The 20,430-nt window shown below is 35.0% G+C and overlaps 1 protein-coding gene across 1 annotated transcript; it reads right to left on the bottom strand.

The window, feature by feature from the left end:
* Positions 1 to 21: 21 nt before the first annotated feature.
* On the bottom strand, positions 22 to 13,124 carry LOC121427529 (zinc finger CCHC domain-containing protein 10-like). The gene is made up of 3 exons (XM_041624012.1): positions 13,021 to 13,124; positions 9,423 to 9,584; positions 22 to 7,023 (listed from the first exon to the last, which is right to left on the bottom strand). Exons 1-3 carry the CDS (start codon positions 13,056 to 13,058, stop codon positions 6,801 to 6,803), a joined length of 423 nt encoding a protein of 140 aa, XP_041479946.1. The 5' UTR covers positions 13,059 to 13,124; the 3' UTR covers positions 22 to 6,800.
* Positions 13,125 to 20,430: the final 7,306 nt, after the last annotated feature.

Raw genomic sequence — 20,430 nt, 5'->3', positions numbered from 1 at the left:
GCTATATTTTTAATATGAAAAACCTTCTCTGACAACTTATTGTTGGTTATGAAGTGGATGATCAGTTACGAAATGTTTTGAAGAGCTATGGATACCAACACATAGGTTGAAAAGAACACTAATCCTTTTGATCAGAGAGAACTAGAATGTCACAGGCAATTGAAACAAATTTCCAGAAGTCAACAGTGCTCTCTTCAAACATAGGTCCTCTCTTCTCTTCTTTGCAGTGCAGACCAGTTCTTAATCAACCTTGATCACTGCCACCAAGCTCCAAAGCCGTCTTGGCTAAACTGCTCCATCAAACGTGCAAAAGGCCCAATACAAAATAGTGATAATAAAGGTCAACTCGAAATACTACAGCAGCAAGGCTCTTGAAAAGCAAATAACACTTGCTGGCAGACAGAAATCAAAATTTGACATTGCACTTCTAAGACTAGATTCCAGACTAACTTGTATTGCAGTGATTGAGGGAACATTGTGGAAAAACCATTGAAGTGCACAGTCCTCATAAAATGAGTTAAACTTTTTATCGGACATTGAGTATAGAAGACAAAAGTTTTTGTCTTTTTGTTTTGTTTTGTTTTGTTTTGTTTTTTATTTTTTGGCAGACGAAATGATATTGAGAAGCCACCTTCATCACAATATCATTATCATCCAACACAGGTCTTGCCTAAATCTCTCGCATTCTGTGTTTACATGATGGATACACACTTGGCATTTTCAAAAAAAAAGTTTATGGTGAATGGGGAAAGGACCAAAATGATTGAAAAATTCTGTCCAAAAATTAAAATGTACAGAAAAAAGGGAAGATTTATTGCAAAATTATTTGCACTGCTCTACATGTATCATGGCTCTGCAATTAATGAAAAAAATAATGAGATCTAAGTCTGAAAAATATATAAGTTTCCTTGTAAATGATTTCTTTGTCTTTTTAGCAAATCAGTCATGTCAGATATCATGTTGGGACAGTGTGAAATAAAAGATAAATTTTGACCAACAGCTAGAGCAGATAGTACAGGGAGGTAAATAGAGAAAAACGGCAATATCAAAGTTGCCTTCAAGAATTTTGTATTGAAAGATTTTCATGAAAGGATTTTGATTCCAAAGATTAAAAAACAATAACATGAATTCAAAATAGGCAATTGGGGCAAAATGTGGAAAAAAAGCCCCACATGTTTGAAACTGCTGCACAATACTCTTTCTACCTCTAAAATAATTTAACCCTCAGAGCAATAATTTCTGGAAAACCAATGGCATTGTCTTGCATACTCTAGGCTACACCAAATATCATTGAAATCAGAAATAAAGCACTTACATTTAAGGAAGCTGTATACCATGTACAACAGTGTCCAGTGCCCCTCTCTGCACACTAAAAAGTAGATCTTTTGGTAGTGATGTCACTAATTGTGTGATTCTGGCAGGAAGACCCCAACTCAAACCGAACAGCAAGCCATGTTTGTGAGGTGTCGGGCCTACCACCATCAATCAACGGGGTCAACTGCTATGGTCCTGTCACTTGAATGAATCTTCTCGGCTGCTGGTCTTACATTTTCTTCAAGAAAGAAACAATATAAAGGTTACAAAGCAAAGTATATAGTACAGACAATCAAATACTTAAGAGCAGGTCCAAGCTATCTGACATTACATGTGACACAAGAGAACAATTTAAGGGGATGTTTAACCAAGATTTGAGAGTGACTAAAAATTGTTCTTAAATTCCAAGTAGCATATGGAAAATAACAGATCTCCATACATGTATAGGTTGGATCACATTCATGGGATGCGCTTTGCTGCATAGCAAATCAACAAGAATGCTCATTAAGTATTATGTGCACATCAACACTTAAGCATGACTTTGAAGTCAGATACGATTGTCTTTGAAACACCCCCACATTGTTTTGCTAGTATCATTAACAATTCAAGATTTTAAATGATATGATGATATAAAGAAGCACATTTCCAACTCTACATAATTGGCTGTCTGAATAAAAACAGAATCACAGGAGTGCCACCGTATTACTAGGTCTATGGAAAATTTGAAAAATAAAATAGAAATTATTCCTAAATATGTACATTAGCTTGAAAAATAGAAATTGTTGATAACTTTGTAACAAAAGATAACTTTTTTTCATATTGAATCTTCATATTTTTCTAGAACAGCAAAAATTGCAAGAATATCAGTGCAACTCCCCAAACCAACAAAATCTCAATTTATAGAAGTAGAGTGTATTTTAAAAGTGTGCTTAAAACAGTATCTGCTTGTACTCTGAATATCAAAAATTCAGTTTGATATCAAAATTGCACAGGATGAAAAATAAATTTTATAATAATGTATTGTGAAAAATACATACAAAAAAATTGAATGATGGAAAAAATAACATAATCTATGCCATTGTGTAGCTAAATTTATGCATGAATCATATTTTTTTTCTTCAAGTCACATAACACTAAAGCTCCTAAGAGTGCTAATTGTTTGGGTGATTGCTCATAATAGCATTCTGAATAATTGTACTTGAAAAAGATTCTGTTATTAAATCCATTTCTTATATACTTAATTGTTTTTTTTACAATTCATATGTATGGATTTCTCTCTTTTTTGCCTTTTTCTTTTTGAAAAATTTGGATTTGAAACTAGTAAGGAAATAGTCACCAACATAGCACAGTCCTCTAAGTTACAGATATAACACACAAAATATCGAGGGCAATCATGGGAACCCCCCACCCCAGGACTATTAGAGTTAACTCCACAATTATCTACTAGACCTTATTACCACATCATCTTAAATCTAAGCCTGACAATGCTTGCAAATCATTTCCAACCTAATACACACAAATTGTTCTTGCTTTATTCCTAGTGGCACCTACATAGTATTAAACATAAAATAAGATACTTTGAACTGTCAGCACAACAACAATGCTATAGCTTGGACCTGCTCCTTGGAGTTATCATAAATAGACAGAAAAGAAATGGGTTCATGAGTAGCAAATGCATAAAAAGTCACATATATGATAATGAAAATGTTTTGGACAAAGTGATATCGGCCCATATTCTGAAGTCGAGTTTGACCTTGGTCTACTGAACTCGGTACTGAAATTAAATGAAGCCAAAAATTACACAATTTTGTTTTGTTGAATATTTATTTTCTAAATTGTATTCATTCCTCATAATTTAATGGTGAAGAAAAAGTTATTTTCAGAAAATCATGAATGATTTGGGCACCAATGTTTTTCATGGATTGAACCTCTACTGTTAAAGAAAGTGTCAGAATGTGACATATTTAAAATACAAGTTCAGACAAGGATTTAAACTACAACCAAAATTCAGAAAACAGGCCACACGGTCTTAACTGACATTTAGTTCATTCAATTACATTTGCATGACAAAAATTTCCTGTACTGAATAAACAAGTGGAGAAACCTTGGCAGGACTTGCATGCATTACACAATGCAATATAGTAAAAGGTATTGACTCTGTGACCTTGAAATATTACCCACTTTATCTTTTTCATTAAACCTTATTAATGTAAAACCCAAGGCCATGAGGGGGAAGATGTGGATGCTCAGATGACTGGCCTGAATACCCCACATTCCCCCCCCCCCAAAAAAAAGCGGAACTGCCAACTTTAAAAAGAGCATTTCAGAATTTAAAAAACTAAAATCATTATTTTGGTAAGGTAATAAGTATTTTAAAGCAATACTATCTGAAGACAACTAAAAAACTGAAATTTTGAGAGATCAGTATTTTGCATGAAAGCATAAGTATTCTCCTCATTTTTTTATTAAATACTAAATAGTGAAAATCAGTACTACTTGGCAGCCCTGTTATTATCTCTATAATACTTTTGATGCCCTTTATAATTTTCCCATTTGTGTTTGCAATAAAAAATGCCCCCTATAACAAGTTAAACCTTACTCTTTATTATTCAATTTTTTATATGATATTCCGTCTATAATCACTAAAATGTTCTCGTCAGGTGATCGCATCCCTGTAATTATACAACTTCCTGAGGGGGGTACACAATGATCATATGATTATAATACAGATTCAAAGTCATTGTACAGTAAGGTCCATGATTTCGTTCAGTGCAGACTCAGACAAAATTTCAAACACTAAAGATAATAGCCCTGAAAAGACATCGTAGCGGCTCTGTAAGATCCTCACAGGGGATTGTACAATATCTCTGTGATCTCTCGAGAGTCTACTACACCTCAGTCAAGAATAAATGCAAATATCTGGATATTGATCGTTTTGTGGTGTCATCATAAAGATTTTTATAATGAATAGAATTCGTACAATTCATGAGGTCTAAACTTTGCTCTGCAAAGCCTTTTGAATGATGAGGAATTGATTTATGAATTTAAGTAGTGCAATCACCATCAATCCTTAAACATAAAATGATACAGCTCCTCTGGTGATTTCTATAACAAGGAATTGATTAATGACATGTAATACTAGTTTTAAACATTTAATGATGAGTAGCATAATTATGTGGACTTCTTGTCATTGCTTATTAAGAAATCTTGAAAAATACAACTTATCTAGTGTTTCCACTGACAAGGATAAATGACAGATGAAAAATTTAATAACGTGACCGTTTATTCTCTCATTTTTAATATTATTTTATATGTACATCTGGCATGTACAATATATTTGTTATTTTTTCATTCCTGCTAGATAAGCCAAAAAATAATAATAGTGTAGATTTGTAGAACACACATACTGTACGGTCAAAACTCGCTCATCGCACTGGTTCAGAAAATTTTCTTTTATAAAACAATCTACAAATATAAACAAATCTACAACTTAACTTCATAACCTAAAAATTCTGCTTCATAGTTAAACGCATTTGATTGTATATTTGCATCACTTCTCAGAAATCTCAGCTACATCCTGGCGGGGCCTGGTGCCCTCGTGCTCACTGCTCCGTTCACCGACAACTTAAGGGACTAGCCCGGTCAGCTCACTACTCACAGGAACTCTAGCAAATAAGGACACCAGCTCCCAAACAGGCAGCCAATCAGACCAATGGGTGATGACAAAAAATACAATATTTGAAAATAATTAAGTTTTTTCATTTCTTCTGCCGGATCTTGGTTTGATTTTTGAAGGCATGTTTCATGAGATAAGTCAACCGTATGTTACTACATATGTACATGTACATGTAGCTCATTCTGTTACTTTATTCACATCAGTTAAAATTGCTATAATCTGATGTGATAAATAAATTTCTCATTATAGAACACCCAATTAGAGTTGTACTATTCAATTTAGGGGGTATACAACAAATTTGACAAAGAAGTCCATACAAATACATGTACTTGTTGGCTCAGTGTGCCAGTTATGCCATTTATGACTGCAATAAATTCCTTGTCATAGAAAACCCTTGAAAACTTGACTTACAAATATGTTTTTCAGCCTTTATGAATACACATAGGTCCACATGTAGGCCTATTGCACATTATTATGCTAATTATGGTGTTTATTACAATTGTAATTCATAATGAATTCCTCATCATAGAAAATTACATATCATATAAAAAGGAGAAAATGTGCATGACATTTTATTTCGATCAAGTACCCAATTATCATTTCATCTTTTCTACTGCTTTTTCTATCCAATATCACCATTTTTTGTCCACCCCCCTCAAAAAAAAGAGGAAAAAATGTAATACAATTATACACAAATTTACCCTATTGGTAGTATATATGTGTGAAATAAATGATTATACACATATAATTTCAAATCAAAAGGCTGTAGAGCTATCCTTTGAATAGTCATGTTTACATGGTATATGGAATGGATGGGGGATCTGTACACATGACTAATAACTTTTTGAGGTTGGTTATTTAGATTTTTTAATCATTTTGAATATCATCATAAAAGTTACTACAGCTACATGTATGCTATGCTAACTTGAATTTCCATGAAATCCTTAACTTTCAATTAGCTGTTAAGCATTGTTACCATGCATTGGGGCCCTGGATGTATGACAAGATCAAAATAGAAACATTTAAATCAAAATTTGAGTACATGAATAATTATTGACTGGAATCTGAATTTAAATTAAATACATTGTCCCTTCTGAAAAATGGCCATACAGTATTACTTCTGCAAGGACAATGTTACTGCCTCCTGCGTCGAGACAACTATTTTGGTAGCAATATCTGTTGAATTTCTTTTCAATTATTTGAATAAACACAATTATGACTGTGTTTTGCAATGGATGATTCATGAAATTAAATTCCAAAATAATTTATTTCTTGTCAAAAGAGACAAGTTTGCCTTCAGCTTTAATATTCACTTGCTTTTTTATATCAATTCATGTTACTAACCAAACTTCCTACTAAGCACCGCCCCCAAGCCGGGCCCCGGTCCCAGCAGACTTGTCTGTTGCCCCCGTTATAACATTATTTACAATGACATTACATGAAATGGCATATCCATGTAATGTAGACACATTCATTATAATATTGATTCAAATTGAAAATTCAATTCACTATACAATAATATCAAAATACATTCAAAAGACGGAAACACGGCAAAGGGTCCCTGGTATACAAAAATTGCTTGATCTTCTAAAATATTGCACCAAAGCGAATGTAATCATTGGCTTCAACGGCAGAGTACCCAAATGCTTTCGGTGCTCTGAGCGGGACAAACGCAGCCCTGTGCAAAAGTATCTTGGCGAATTCCGATCCAGCCTATCGATATTGTCTTTATAAATATCAATCTTGTCCAATTGGCATCAGAGGCAGTTCAACTACACTGCAAATGTCGCTGAATCCCACTCACATCCTTTCATCGTTTGCGCTTTTTCCGAGGCACGCTATCATCGCTGCTGTCTGAATCTGAGTCGCTCGTACCGGACGAGTCAGAATCGGAATCCTCTTTGGAGCTGAGGTCGTCATCGCTTGATTCGTCTTCGGAGCTGATCGTGGAAGAAGAATCGGAATCAATGGTTCCTGACGATGTCTCGTCGCTTTCATCATCAGAGCTGCTGTCACTCCTTGAGTTCTCTAGCCTGAAATGAGCAATAACAGAAAAAATTTTGAGATGAATCAGAACTGTGTTCTGAAATTCAAAGCAGATACGAACCAGGGAGAGTAATTAAAAAGTGCTTACGAATGGAAAAGAACACACAAAGTGAATTCATGGGAAATGCAATTAATGCAATATTAAAAAAGTCAAACAGTTGACTGATACATGTATCCTTATGAAGGTCTAAATGTGTTGGTTTTTGGTATATTCTTTTTCACTCTAAAAACTAGCACATCAATGATGTGGAGCTCATCATCTCGCAACAAAATTTAACACGATTTTTAATTTTAGCCCAGTTGACACTGTAATGTATTATATTGGTGATATAAATTGAGGAAACAATCAAAATTATTGAACCTCATGAAGCTCTCAGATGGAACCAAAATAATCAAAATCAGTCAAAAAACTAAATAAGCACTTAGTTTTGAAAAATATGCATAAATTTGCATTTTTAATGAGTTTCTAAGTCTGTGTAGAAATTTAGTATCCCTACATAGATCTAGCATATAAAGCAAACAAAATTGAAATTGCTCAACAAATGAAGGAGAAAAGTTATTTTTGTGATCTACATGTATGAATAAATTTTGCATAAATTAGCAAAATAATTTTGGCAAAATATCAAAATTCTGTGTAAAAACTTGGTGACCCTCATGTAGCTCTACCAGATGGATGAAAAATAATCAAAATTGGTCAACAAATACCGAAGCATTTTATGTGAATTTCTAAAAATATGCATAGATTAGCATACAAATTTTTCGAGTCAAAATTGTTAAATTCTGTGTAGAAGTTTGGTGAAACTCATGAAGCTCTACCAGAAGGAAGCATAAAAATCAAAATCGGTCAACAAATTAAGGAGTTAAGCATATTTTTGTGAATTTTGAAAAATGTGCATAAATTAGCATATTCAATGAGTTTCAAAATTCTGTGTAATAGTTTTGAATATCCCCTACCTAGTGCTATCACATAAAGCAAACAGAATTGAAATCGGACTTGAAATGAAGAAGAAGCATTTTGAAATTCGGCCTGTGATTTATGAATAAATTTCGCATAAGAATTCTCTACTCGAATTCTCTAGATTTCACAAATTCTGTGTAGAAGTTTGGGGAACCTCATTAAGCTTTACGAGATGGAAGAAAAAAATCAAAATTGGTCAACAAATAAGGAAGAAGCACTTTATGTGGATTTTAAAAAATATGCATCAATTAGCATAAAAATTTCTCTAGTCAAAATTCTGTGTAGAAGTTTGGTGAACCTCATGAAGCTTTATCACATGGAAGCAAAAAAATCACAATTAGTCAATAAAATAAAGAAGTTCTAAGCAATTTTTGTGAATTTTGAAAAAATGCGCATAAATTAGCATATTAATGAGTTTCACAATTCTGTGTAGAAGTTTTGAATCCCCACCTAGCGCTATTATGGAGGCTATAATTGTGGAGCGTTGTGGCCCAGTGGATTAGTCTTCGGACTTTGAAACAGATTCAATACAGACATACAGTCAATTCTGTCTATAAAGCGGCCACCTGTCTAAAGTGAAAACCTGCATGCATCTTCAACTTCCACTGGAATTAATTCCCACTTGAAACATGTCTATTATTAAGGCCACCATCCTTTAATTCTTTATACCCTAAGTTTGCCTTGATAGACAGTTTTGACTGTGTGCAAGTCTATACACTTACTTCTCTTTCGTAAAAAAATACATCTTTAGGAGGGGACAGGACTACAAGTTAGCTCCCCCCCTCCCCTCTCCCCATTAAACAAGGAGGGGGGTATATTAAGTTCACAGTTGGGTAGTAATTACCGGAAGGTGCCCAGCAGAGGAAGACTGGGGGAGGGGGTCAAATCATTGTTTACACACAATAGCTTCCCCATGTGACTGATTTCTATGATTGATTGCATTGATTATTGTATGTGATCGATCATAAAAATCAGCCCCACAGTCAATCTCTAAGACTGATGATAGAGGCTCCTTGCCATTCCGGTCCAAATGCTCTGGAAAAAGGCTCAGGTATTTCAAAAAGATTTAAATGCAACTTAAATTCCCAGTTGCGTGCGGTATAAAAGGAATCACCGCAATGATCAAATCATGCAAAAAGAGGCTGCGCACTACTGTGTATTAATCAAGAAAATTGTGTATTACATCATGCCCAATTGGTATTTAAGCACAACTCAAAATAACATTTAACTCTCAAGTGGTGAAATACCACCAGTTTCCAATGACACAAAGGTTAACAATTGCTAAATTACATAGCTTATCAAAATCGTTGTAGCATGCGCATTTTGCTCAAAGGACCGACTATGAACCTATCAGAATTGTTCTTAATTAGCGATTAATCGGTACTTTTTATGAAACACTCCCCAGTCGATGTCCAATATCTGACTAACCTTTTGGCCCCTTGCTCATCTTCTTTCTGCTTCTGTTTCAGCTTCTTGTTGAGTGTTGATATCCTGGACGGCCGATGCACATACTTCCTCTTGCCGGTACACTCGTAGGTCCAGTGACCCATCTCCAAGCACTTCTGACATCGGACATTCTCCTTGTTTTGACTGATAAAAGATTTGAAATATTGCATTATATTCAATAATAATAATTCTTATATTGGATTCTTGCATTATAATGGAAAACTCGAACATTACATATAAAAAACTATGGGATATCATTTATAAATAAAGACATTTAAAATGTCATCATTACTAAATAATCATTATTTATAAATAATGGTGCACTCAAAAAAAATATTGATAAATAATTAAGTAGACATTTTTATTATTTAACAAATAATTATTATTTATTAATAATGAGAAACTCAACAATTATTCATAATTAAAGAAATGTGCACTGTCATCATTAATGAATAATCATTATTTAGAAATAATCAATAATTTGACAAACTTATCTATGAATAATGGAAAACCAAAAATCATTACTTATAAATAATGGAAAATTGAATTGAAATCATTTATAAATAAAGAAGTACTCAATGTCATTATTCATAAATATTGGAATTAGTTGAAAGGCATCATTTATAAATGGCAAAGTATGACTTGAAATTATATATTAATAATGAAAAACGTTAAATTATATAATAGTAATTACTGTACTTACAAATAAAATGTAAATTATATTTGTTATTACATGTATTTGATCAATAATGAGTATATAATACAAATGTAGGTCTTTAATTTTGGATGGCACCTGACAGTGGTAAAATTTGCCTTTAATATTGGTCAACATGTTTATTGGGACCAGAGAAATCTGTTTGTTCAAGGAAAAGGTTGGTTTATAGAAGTATTGCATAATCTGATCTAAAAAATTGTTTCAAAAGCAAATGATTGACTGTACCTGTATTGGGGCAGCATAATGCAAACCTAACAGTAAATCTTTGGCTTCATTCATTTGACACTTTTTCACAGGAAAATGTTTTTCAAATATGTGTCGATCAGTTCAATCAATTTTACGTCGGTCTTTAAGATCTTTGAAATAACAAAATAATGCTAAAAATTGCATATTTGGAAAGGCAATTGTGCAGAATTATATAATTGTTGAAGAGAATGGAGATATCAATCATGATTATACAATAGTCTGCAGGCACAGACCCCTTGGTTTTTGCAATTAGTGCAGAGTCTGAAGTAGTGAGACTAGATTCACTATGTATGGTGGCTGGATCTTATTAACTTATTTGGCACAGAGAGTTGGGGGTATTCGTCTTCACTACAGACATAGTATGAATTTGTTTAAGTGTCTTCTGCTTACAGACTAGGATGCATGATGATGGGTGGACTTAAAAATAGGATATCCTTTTTAATCACTACAGTCAAATATTCTCCTACCATAAACATGCTTTGTGTTTGCAATCAGGTTTATGATTCTATTGAACGAGGGTAGTGTCTTTGTTTATACAGTCTCTGCCATTTATTTGCAGTGCTGATCAAGGCACAAGACACATACTGTTTCCAAACAAAACTAATTACATGAAACAATGGACCCTGTATAAACACCCACCTAGTGGATGAATTTGTAAACATTGAAGTAGAAAGTGAAGAGCTTTGTCCCACATAAACTTTAAAAGGGTAGCTGATTTGCAAGGGAAAATATTAGGAGACTGTATTTTAAGTAGCATAGAAGATGGCAGAGAACCAACACAATACCTGCTCTTTTTTTGGCATAAAATATAATTACCGGTATGCACTGTGTCTGATACATGTATCTCTTTGTGGAGGAAAAGTTGAAATGTTTCGAGAGATCTATGCTTTCATACACACTCAATTACAAGAATATGCACAAATTTATGAGAATTCAGGCAAATACAAGTACCTGATAATTCTTTTATACATGTGTAGCACATTCATACCCAAACAAACAAGACCCATTCAGGGAAATTCCCCAAATTAGGTGTATACACAGCATTCCCCAAGTACTTATGAGGAAAATAAGCAAAAATTTCAAACGTCATACTCTTAATTCGATTGAAACCTTTTATGAAATTTCAGCCAAATGTTCGATAAATATAAATTTCTCTTATTATTCAAGTCAACTTTTTGTTGAGGACATCAGCTACTAGTCACCACACACTGTAGAAGTTCACTATGACAACTTACGAATCTAAAAAAAATACCAATATATTTTATATACAATCTTTTTTCGTCCATTCTGAGCAAACAAATGTTAGTACCAAATTTGCACAATTAACCACAAACATCTATCTTTTGCACTGAATGTTTTTGAAAAGGTCTCTGAAATTTAAGACAACATGTGCATGTCAAATTGGATAGCATTACTCAAATTTGATTATTAGGCTCCTTTTTGGAGATGATATTGTGGGAGGGAAACTCTTATCTTGGCAATGTCCCCCAACTGATAAGAGAGATTTATAGCTAAAACTGAGCTCTACAGTATGTGCTCTAAAGCCTCTGTAAGAATAAACCATTGTCTTTGGCAATCAGTTTTAAGAAATAATGAAAGTGGCAGCCCCACCCTCCCCAAAAATAATTTTGATATATAGGCCTATATATTTTTTTTAATCTGAAAGAGAAATTGTGAAGATTGAAACAAAAACTTTCAAGTGGCTTTAAAGCATTAAATTTGGGGTAACAAAATTGCCAAGAATTTAACACTGGAATCAGATATTAACATGAAAGAAAATTCAGCGAAATGGAGGTAAAGAATTTCTAGAGGCCAGAGCAGAAGTTAGCGATTCGAGGATACAAATCTGCATTATCTACATGTAGATGTATTTGCTTGTGGTCTAGTGTCATGTTATTGCACTGATGTAATGGCACAACTTGAAATCCTGCTCTTCATTTGACTCGACTGACTTCTTTTCAAAAAAAAAAAAGATAAGAAACTTGTCACTTGACCAAACTTTGACTTGCTCTGGACCGGAGTTTTGTGACTGGCATGACTGGTTGATCTAATATGGCAGTTGCATTGGGACATTTTGGCCAAGATTTTTTGGGGAAAAAACACAAAATTTGCGATGAAAATGTAGAAAAAAAGTTTGGGGGGTTTTGACTTTAGACCTAAAAGTTGTTAGAACTAAATGATCAAGTTAATCAATGTTATCGAAATTCTAGTTTGAAATTTGATAGTTTTGCAAAGACAAAGTCAAACATCTGGTGACATGCCGACATTTGACAGCAAGCGCAAGTTACATGTACATTGTAGTTCATTAATTTGAATAATTTCATGATTACATCCATCCACAGCTCGCCGGCTTGGCCAGGCCAAAATAACCAACACAGTCACAGAGGACGATAATTTAGTATACAGAATCAAATACATTTTTTTCCCGTGTAATATCCGGTCAGCAGTTTCATTCATTCATCAAAATGTCACACAGACACAGTACCAATTTTCGTTCACAAACAACACAGAACGCCATATAAAACCTGCAAAATCACACACTAGTCCATACTAACATTTCCCATCAATAAATTTCGTACATTAGACTAAAATAATTTGATAAAAATCGAATTTTCTTACTTTCTTTTGGCGTTTAACAATGCAATCCTTGTCGCCATATCTGCTGCTTTGAGTGAGCGCACCCTCTCACGGCAAACACGCCGACAGGGGATTTTCCCCTCAATTCTTCTGACCTCGAGTGATTCGGTTCATACCTGTCATCGCATGGATCTCATATCACAAATATTTTTTAGGCTTTATCGCTATTGGTCATAAAAAATGCAGATATTTTGGGGAGGAGAGGTTTACCAGCGAAATGGACCTATATGCCAATTTCAAAAGTATTTTTATTTAAAAAAAGTATACAGAACGAGGCATGGTTGGAAATTCAGTTCCAGTTCAATTCGTTATTCAAAAGGGCAGATCAGATGAGTGATCATATTTTAATTGATGGATTTTCATTTTGTGAATGCTAGGTTAAACACGATAATAGTTTGGTATTAACGGTATAAAGACTGATTTCCTCGGCAGGATTTCAAAAATAAATTTGTCACGGCTCAGTTATGAGTGTTTAGAGTGAATATATGAGCATAAAATCAGGATTGGCAAATACTCAGGAAATTTACGTATTTCTTGCCTATTTTGAAAATGCTGGGGAAAAAATTGTAAATGTTGGGATTTAATAAGATGTAGGCCTACAAGGAGGTACAGGGAGAAATTATACAGCTGGTACAGCACACCTATTATAGGCAATACCTGACAATGTTCAAGAAATATATTTCGCAGTATTTCCCTTGCATTTCTAACTATTTTGCATTTTGCTCAAACATTATTTGAGGCGATATTTAGTACCTGTAATTCACACTCCGGCCAACTCTGAACAGACTATCCACTAATAATCATCATCAAGATTCTTTTTCAGTCCATTATGTTTCTTTTGTATAATTGCTTCTTACGATGGGGGCTATATATGGGAAGCGAAGGTGCTGGGGTGCTGCATGCTGCGTGTATAATTCTCAACCGCACCAAACCTGGAATTCTGGTAGGTGAGGCAAATGAAAAATATTTTGTGATAGATATTTACATACTGTTTGGTAAATTATATTACTCATCCGTTTCCGTTTCCGTTTCCTTTGCTATCTTTCCGTCTTCTTTTTTTTCTTGATTATAGGACTTTCGGAGGTCAATCACCTCAAACTATCAATTATACACCAGTTGCTATTAAGTAGGCTCCGCCGCCATCCTTTCCTCTATCAACCCGGCCTTTCCTCAATCAACTTTCTCACTTTGACATCCCCGTCTACATTAATGTACATAATTATAACAGTCGTCACTTCCTTAAAAGGAAAGTCCACCCCAACATACAAGTTTTCCTTTGAATAAATTAAGGAAATATCGAATAAATTTAAAGTTTTGTGACGTTTTAAAATTTCGCTAAATTTCACAAAACAGTAGCTTTCTGTATTGCATTTCATTATTTAGTATAAGAGATGTGACCCCCCCCCCCCCATAACGCAAAACAAACTTAGATTCTTCCTCAACCATTTTTATGTTGATTTCATAAACCCAAAATTCTACACGATTTTCTTATCTTCTATTAATTTCGATGAAATTGTAAATGATATTCTCATTTAGTCTCCTTTTTTTCGTTAAAATATTTTTTTCTGTTGGGGTGCACTTGCTTTTATAGTATAGGCGTAAATGGTGAATGCCTACTGATCGGACGCGTACAATGCCCCCCCCCCCCCTTCATTCTCCAGCGAAGTCCCTTTGAGAACAAAGCTTTCCCTCGGCTCCCTAGAATAAAGAACATAATTATAGTAAGTTACCCAGGCAGGTGCGGTTCCAGGATTTTCCAAAGGGGGGGGGCACATTTTCCCTGGGAAAATTTGACAAGCAAAAAACAAATTCTCATTAATAACATTGGCTGTGACTCTTGAAGGGGGGGGGACACATTGTGAGCGACATTTTTATTTGCATTTTTGTTGACCGTGACTATATGCATACTCTCAATCAAGGGGGCTGGGTGGGGGGTTGGGCGCATGAGCCAGGGAGCGTTTCATGAAAGTTGTCACCGACAAGTTGGCTTTCTCCGACAGTTACCATAGTAATAGTCAGAGGCAAGTGCTCACATCCAATCAAAACCAAGGCTTTCACTGAAATTGTCAGCACTGACAATTTAGTGCTGACAACTTTCATGAAACACCCCCCCCCCCCTGGATCCATCATTGTACCCAGGGGCGGTATTCTGAACATCTTTTCTCCATATTTTATCTTATCTCAGAGATATGACAAAATCGGTATTCTTTGACCCTTATTATGTCACCTAAGACATGTGTAAAACATACTTGATTACCCTTATGTATATGTTTTATGATCTACATGCCAATTCAACAAATACCCCCAAAGTGCATTGACCTTATATGACCTTTGATCTTGGTCATGTGACCTGAAATGCGCCCAGGGGCGGTATTCTGAACATTGTCTTTTCTCCATATTTTATCTTTTCTCAGAGATATGACAAAATCGGTATTAACTTTTGTCACAAAAATTGTCATAAATTTTGTCTCTTCTCTTTAGCGCGCAGCAAAAATACGCGGCTTTAATAAATGCGCGTAATCCTTTGTACAAGCAAAAGACATGACAAAAGTTATGACAGGGGGGTAGCAGTCATAAATTTTGTCATATCTTTTAGTACCAATTATCCCGATAACCTGCCGACTGAATGTCAAGCATAAAATGATATTATTTAGATTAGATTGTGGTATTATTTTCACTCATCATCCATGACAATTTTCAAAATTATTTTTTCATGCTAAAATTACTTAGGCCCTACATATTTATTCCTCTTTTTTTTCTCTCTGTTTTCCTTTCTTTTCTACTTCTCCTCTAAAATCCTTCACAGCTAGCTCCCTGTCTCTCTTTGTAATTAAGCGCATCTATATACACGTAGTTGCGGGATGCCGACAACTGTTTAGCCCTGGCTAGAAGGGCTCCAACTGGAATGATTTTGATTGGTTTGCTTCCGAAAAGATGGGTGGAAACTTTGAGAGATATGACAGGGAAAAGACAATGTTCAGAATACCGATTTGTGACAATCATAGCGGTGTCACATCTCGGAGAGGAATTGACCACTGTTTAATTTTCATGCTGCCAACAAAGACCATTCTCTCATACGAAGGTAAGAATTTAATATATCATTTCCCTGAATATAAATGCAATGGAATCATATTCACTCCTTGTTTATATTTGAGACAACTAGAAGAAAACAAATGTAATGTAAAACATTATGCCGACCTAATTTAAACAAGTGGAATGCCTCTGGCCGTCTCACCTGCATCACGCGGTTCAATGTAGCAGCAGTGCTGACTTTGAATACTACTCTAACTCGCACAAGATGTTCAGTGATACATGATTACTCTTATGTCCACTTTTTATGAACTATATATAGACCAATAAACTTACAGAGATATGATGGTTATTCAACAAAAAACCCCAACATGGCCAAAGTACATTGACCTTACATGACCTTTGACATTGATCATGTGACTGAAACTCGAACAGGATGTTCAGTGATACTTGATTACTCTTATGTATACCCAGTTGTTGTGTATCCGGACGGGTTGTGTGTCCGGACGATCAATTTTAGAATGTCATTTGGAAAAATTTACAAGCGAAGTTTCATCAATTTTTAGTACAAAATGTTAGGAAATATTATAAGTAACAAAATAGATAATGATTACAAGTAATGAATTCATATTTTTAGTGTAATCCACAGACAAAAAAGAAGGCTTCAAAAAGATAAAGTGTCCGGACACCCGACCCCCCATCCTACAAGTTTCATGAATCAGATCCATAAACTTTCAAAGTTATGATGGTAATTCAACAGATACACACAATTCGGCCAAAGTTCATTGACCTTGGTCATGTGACCTGAAACGTGCACAGGATGTTCAGTGATACTTGATTACTCTAATGTCCAAGTTTAATGAACTAGACCAATAAACTTTCAAAGTTATGATGGTAATTCAACAGATACCCCCGATTCGGCCAAAGTTCATTGACCCTAAATGACCTTTGACCTTAATCATGAGACCTGAAACTTGCACAAAATGTTCAGTGATGCTTGATTACTATTATGTTAAAGTTTCATGAATCAGATCCATAAACTTTCAAAGTTATGATGGGAATTCAACAGATATCCCCAATTCGGCCAAAGTTCATTGACCCTAATTGACATTTGACCTTGATCATGTGACATGAAACTCATGCAGGATGTTCAGTGATATTTGATTAACCTTATGTCCAAGTTTCATGAACTAGGTCCATATATTTTCTAAGTTATGATGACATTTCAAAAACTTAACCACAGGTTAAGATTTCGATGTTGATTCCTCCAACATGGTCTAAGTTCATTGACCCTAAATGACCTTTGACCTTGGTCATGTGACATGAAACTCTAATAGGATGTTCAGTAATACTTGATTAACCTTATGGCCAAGTTTTATTAACTAGGTCCATATACTTTCTAAGTTATGACGTCATTTCAAAAACTTAACCTCAGGTTAAGATTTGATGTTGACGTCGCCGCCGCCGCCGCCGTCGGAAAAGCGGCGCCTATAGTCTCACTTTGCTTCGCAGGTGAGACAAAAACGAACTACAATCGAAATATCGAATACATTTAAGGTGTCAAATGTCTTCGTTTAAAGGTCAAGTCCACCTCAGAAAAATGTTGATTTGAATCAATAGAGAAAAATCAGACAAGCACAATGCTGAAGATTTCATCAAAATCGGATGTAAAATAAGAAAGTTATGACATTTCAAAGTTTCGCTTATTTTTAACAAAATAGTTATATGAACGAGCCAGTTACATCCAAATAAGAGAGTTGATGATGTCACTCACTATTTCTTTTTTTTTATTGTTTGAATTATACAATGTTTCAATTTTTACGAATTTGATGATTAGGACCTCCTTGCCTGAAGCACAAAATGTTAAAATAATGGAATTCCACGTGTTCAGGGAAGAATGAAACTTCATTTCACATGACAATGACGAGAAAATCAAAATATTTCATATTTCAAACATTAAAAAACAAAAGAAAAAGTGAGTGAATAACATCATCGACTCTCTCATTTGGATGTTGCTGGCTCGTTCATATAACTGTTTTTGTGAAATGAAGCGAAATTTTGAAATGTCATAACTTTCTTATTTTACATCCGATTTCGATGAAATTGTCAGTGTTATGCTTGTTGAATTTTTCTCTTTGTATTCAAATCAAGTTTTTGTTGGGGTGGACTTGTCCTTTAATTAAAGATAAGAATGAGTCCAAGATTCTGAAATATCTGTCATTTGGACGCTTCAAAATATGGTTCAATGTTTCTTTCTTATACAGTGCGTAAAAAAACGGGACAGTTTTGAAAAGTCTATCATTTTTTTTCAAATTATGATATCTATGTTTTGATGTTAATAGATGCTCGGATGTCTTATCTTTCAAAGCCATTACAAACGGAACGTTTTTGTCAGGGGTTCCAAAAAAAAAGCCTGCGCCAAATGGCAGAAAATGAGAAAATATTGGTCATCACACTTCTGCTAGTTTTTGTTCAACTAGCTTTCATTTAATTTATTTCTGCATCAATAATGTTCATATACTTGGTAAATATGATCCTTGGGAATGTCAGATATGCATGAGGATGGTGAGGTTGAAGGTCATCGAGGGGTCAAAAGGTCAATTGTTATGTGGTCATGTTCATCATTTTTTTTTTTGAAGTTTTTGTTCAACTATAGCTCTCTCATTTCTTTATTTCTGCATCACATCATGTTCATACTTGGTACATAGATCCTTAGGTAATCGATGAGAAGGGTGTGTGTAAAGGACATCTAGGGGTCAAAAGATTATATTGCATATTTTATTGATCACAAATCAGGCGAGACTCAGTGTTCGCAAACCACCTTGTTACCATTGAATATTCTTGCATAAGTAAGAAAAAAAACTTGTTTGTCAACCTAAGCAGTGAGATTTCCATTATTAATGGAGATCGAGAGTTTGTAATTTACTCATATCCTTTTATCAAACTTTTGTCAAGAATTCCCAACTCCAGTGACGTAAACCTGAAAACAATGGGTCTGTTAGGAAGAGATATAAGTCAGAATGACAGAAAGGCAAAAGAAATGGATGCTTTGTTGACAGATGCCGACTCCATCAAGGTAAAGTTGGAATCAGATAAAACAGAAGTAGAGCAAAGTCTGAATGGTGAAGAGATTCCCAGCGAGCCTTTGTCGACACCTTTTAATTTAACTAATGATAGGCCTATAAAGCTTGAATCAGACAATCAGTGGGCAAAAGAAGTAGTTCAGTGTCCAAACGGTGAAAGGATGCCAGAAGGTGAGCCTCTATTAACATCCGGCGACCCAACTAGTGATACAAAACTGGATTCAAGAAACCAGATTCAGCAGATGACTGCAGGAGTCCAGGAAAGTTTAAAGATTAAAGATACTAAAGACACTTTGGCGACCCCTTCGTTCAACAATGTGATATTAGAATCGAGTGATCAAAGCTTTGTGTTTGCTGAGGAAGATAAGCCGAGTCACAGGATTAATGATGCGATTCCAAGGAATGAAACTCTCCAGACAACTCTTGCTACCATTGACGAAGGAAGACCTCGAAATTACAACAATAATATCATTTCCTACCAATATAGAGACCTTTCAATAAATTCTTATCACGACAAAGTGCAGTCGCCACTGACATTTCTGTCAACTGTAGAACCTATAGTCCAAGTACAACACAACTGATACGAGACAATGAGTCAGATATCATTGTAATGCAAAAACTGGCTAAGGATATCAGCAAGAGTATGGAGAACATCAGCTACAAACATATCTGAACTTCTATCAATACGTCAGGAATTTAATAAAATCCTAGAACTGGAATACATACCACTGGGTGAAGAACAGGTAGGACTATTGGTGTCACCATGAGTAAAGTGAATTGGAATCTATCAAGAACTTCACAAATTCCAAGAGCCCCCAATCATGCCATTTGATCAAGAGCAGACCAGAATCTTGGTGTCACCAAAATAAATGCGGGAATAAATGACACCAGACAAGAACCTGAGATCACGCTGAAGGCCACAATTTAGACATCAATTCCACCCCACCCACCCACTTCCTGGGGATGCAGAACAATGTCTGTTAAGGGTATACTATATTGTTCTGGTATGGACACATGCCTTCTGGAATATGGAAACATCTCCAGCCAAGTTTTCCTGGAACCAGGGGACCGTTTCATCAACATTTTTGTCTGACAGGATGTCAGATATGACATCTTTCCTTGATTCTGATTGGCTGAGACTAGAGGCACTGTTACTATAGTAACTGTTGGACAAAATGGGACTTGTCGGATAAAACTTCCGACAAGTCCTTTCATGAAACGCTCCCCAGGTGTCTACAAGTGTCTGGTGCTCTGGTTGCACTTCATCAGGGTGTTGCAA

This window comes from Lytechinus variegatus, chromosome 1 (genome assembly GCF_018143015.1).
Source record: "Lytechinus variegatus isolate NC3 chromosome 1, Lvar_3.0, whole genome shotgun sequence".
NCBI lineage: Eukaryota > Metazoa > Echinodermata > Echinoidea > Temnopleuroida > Toxopneustidae > Lytechinus > Lytechinus variegatus.
The sequence above is the reverse complement of the archived record's forward strand: the minus strand, read 5'-3'. Positions and strand labels throughout refer to the sequence as shown.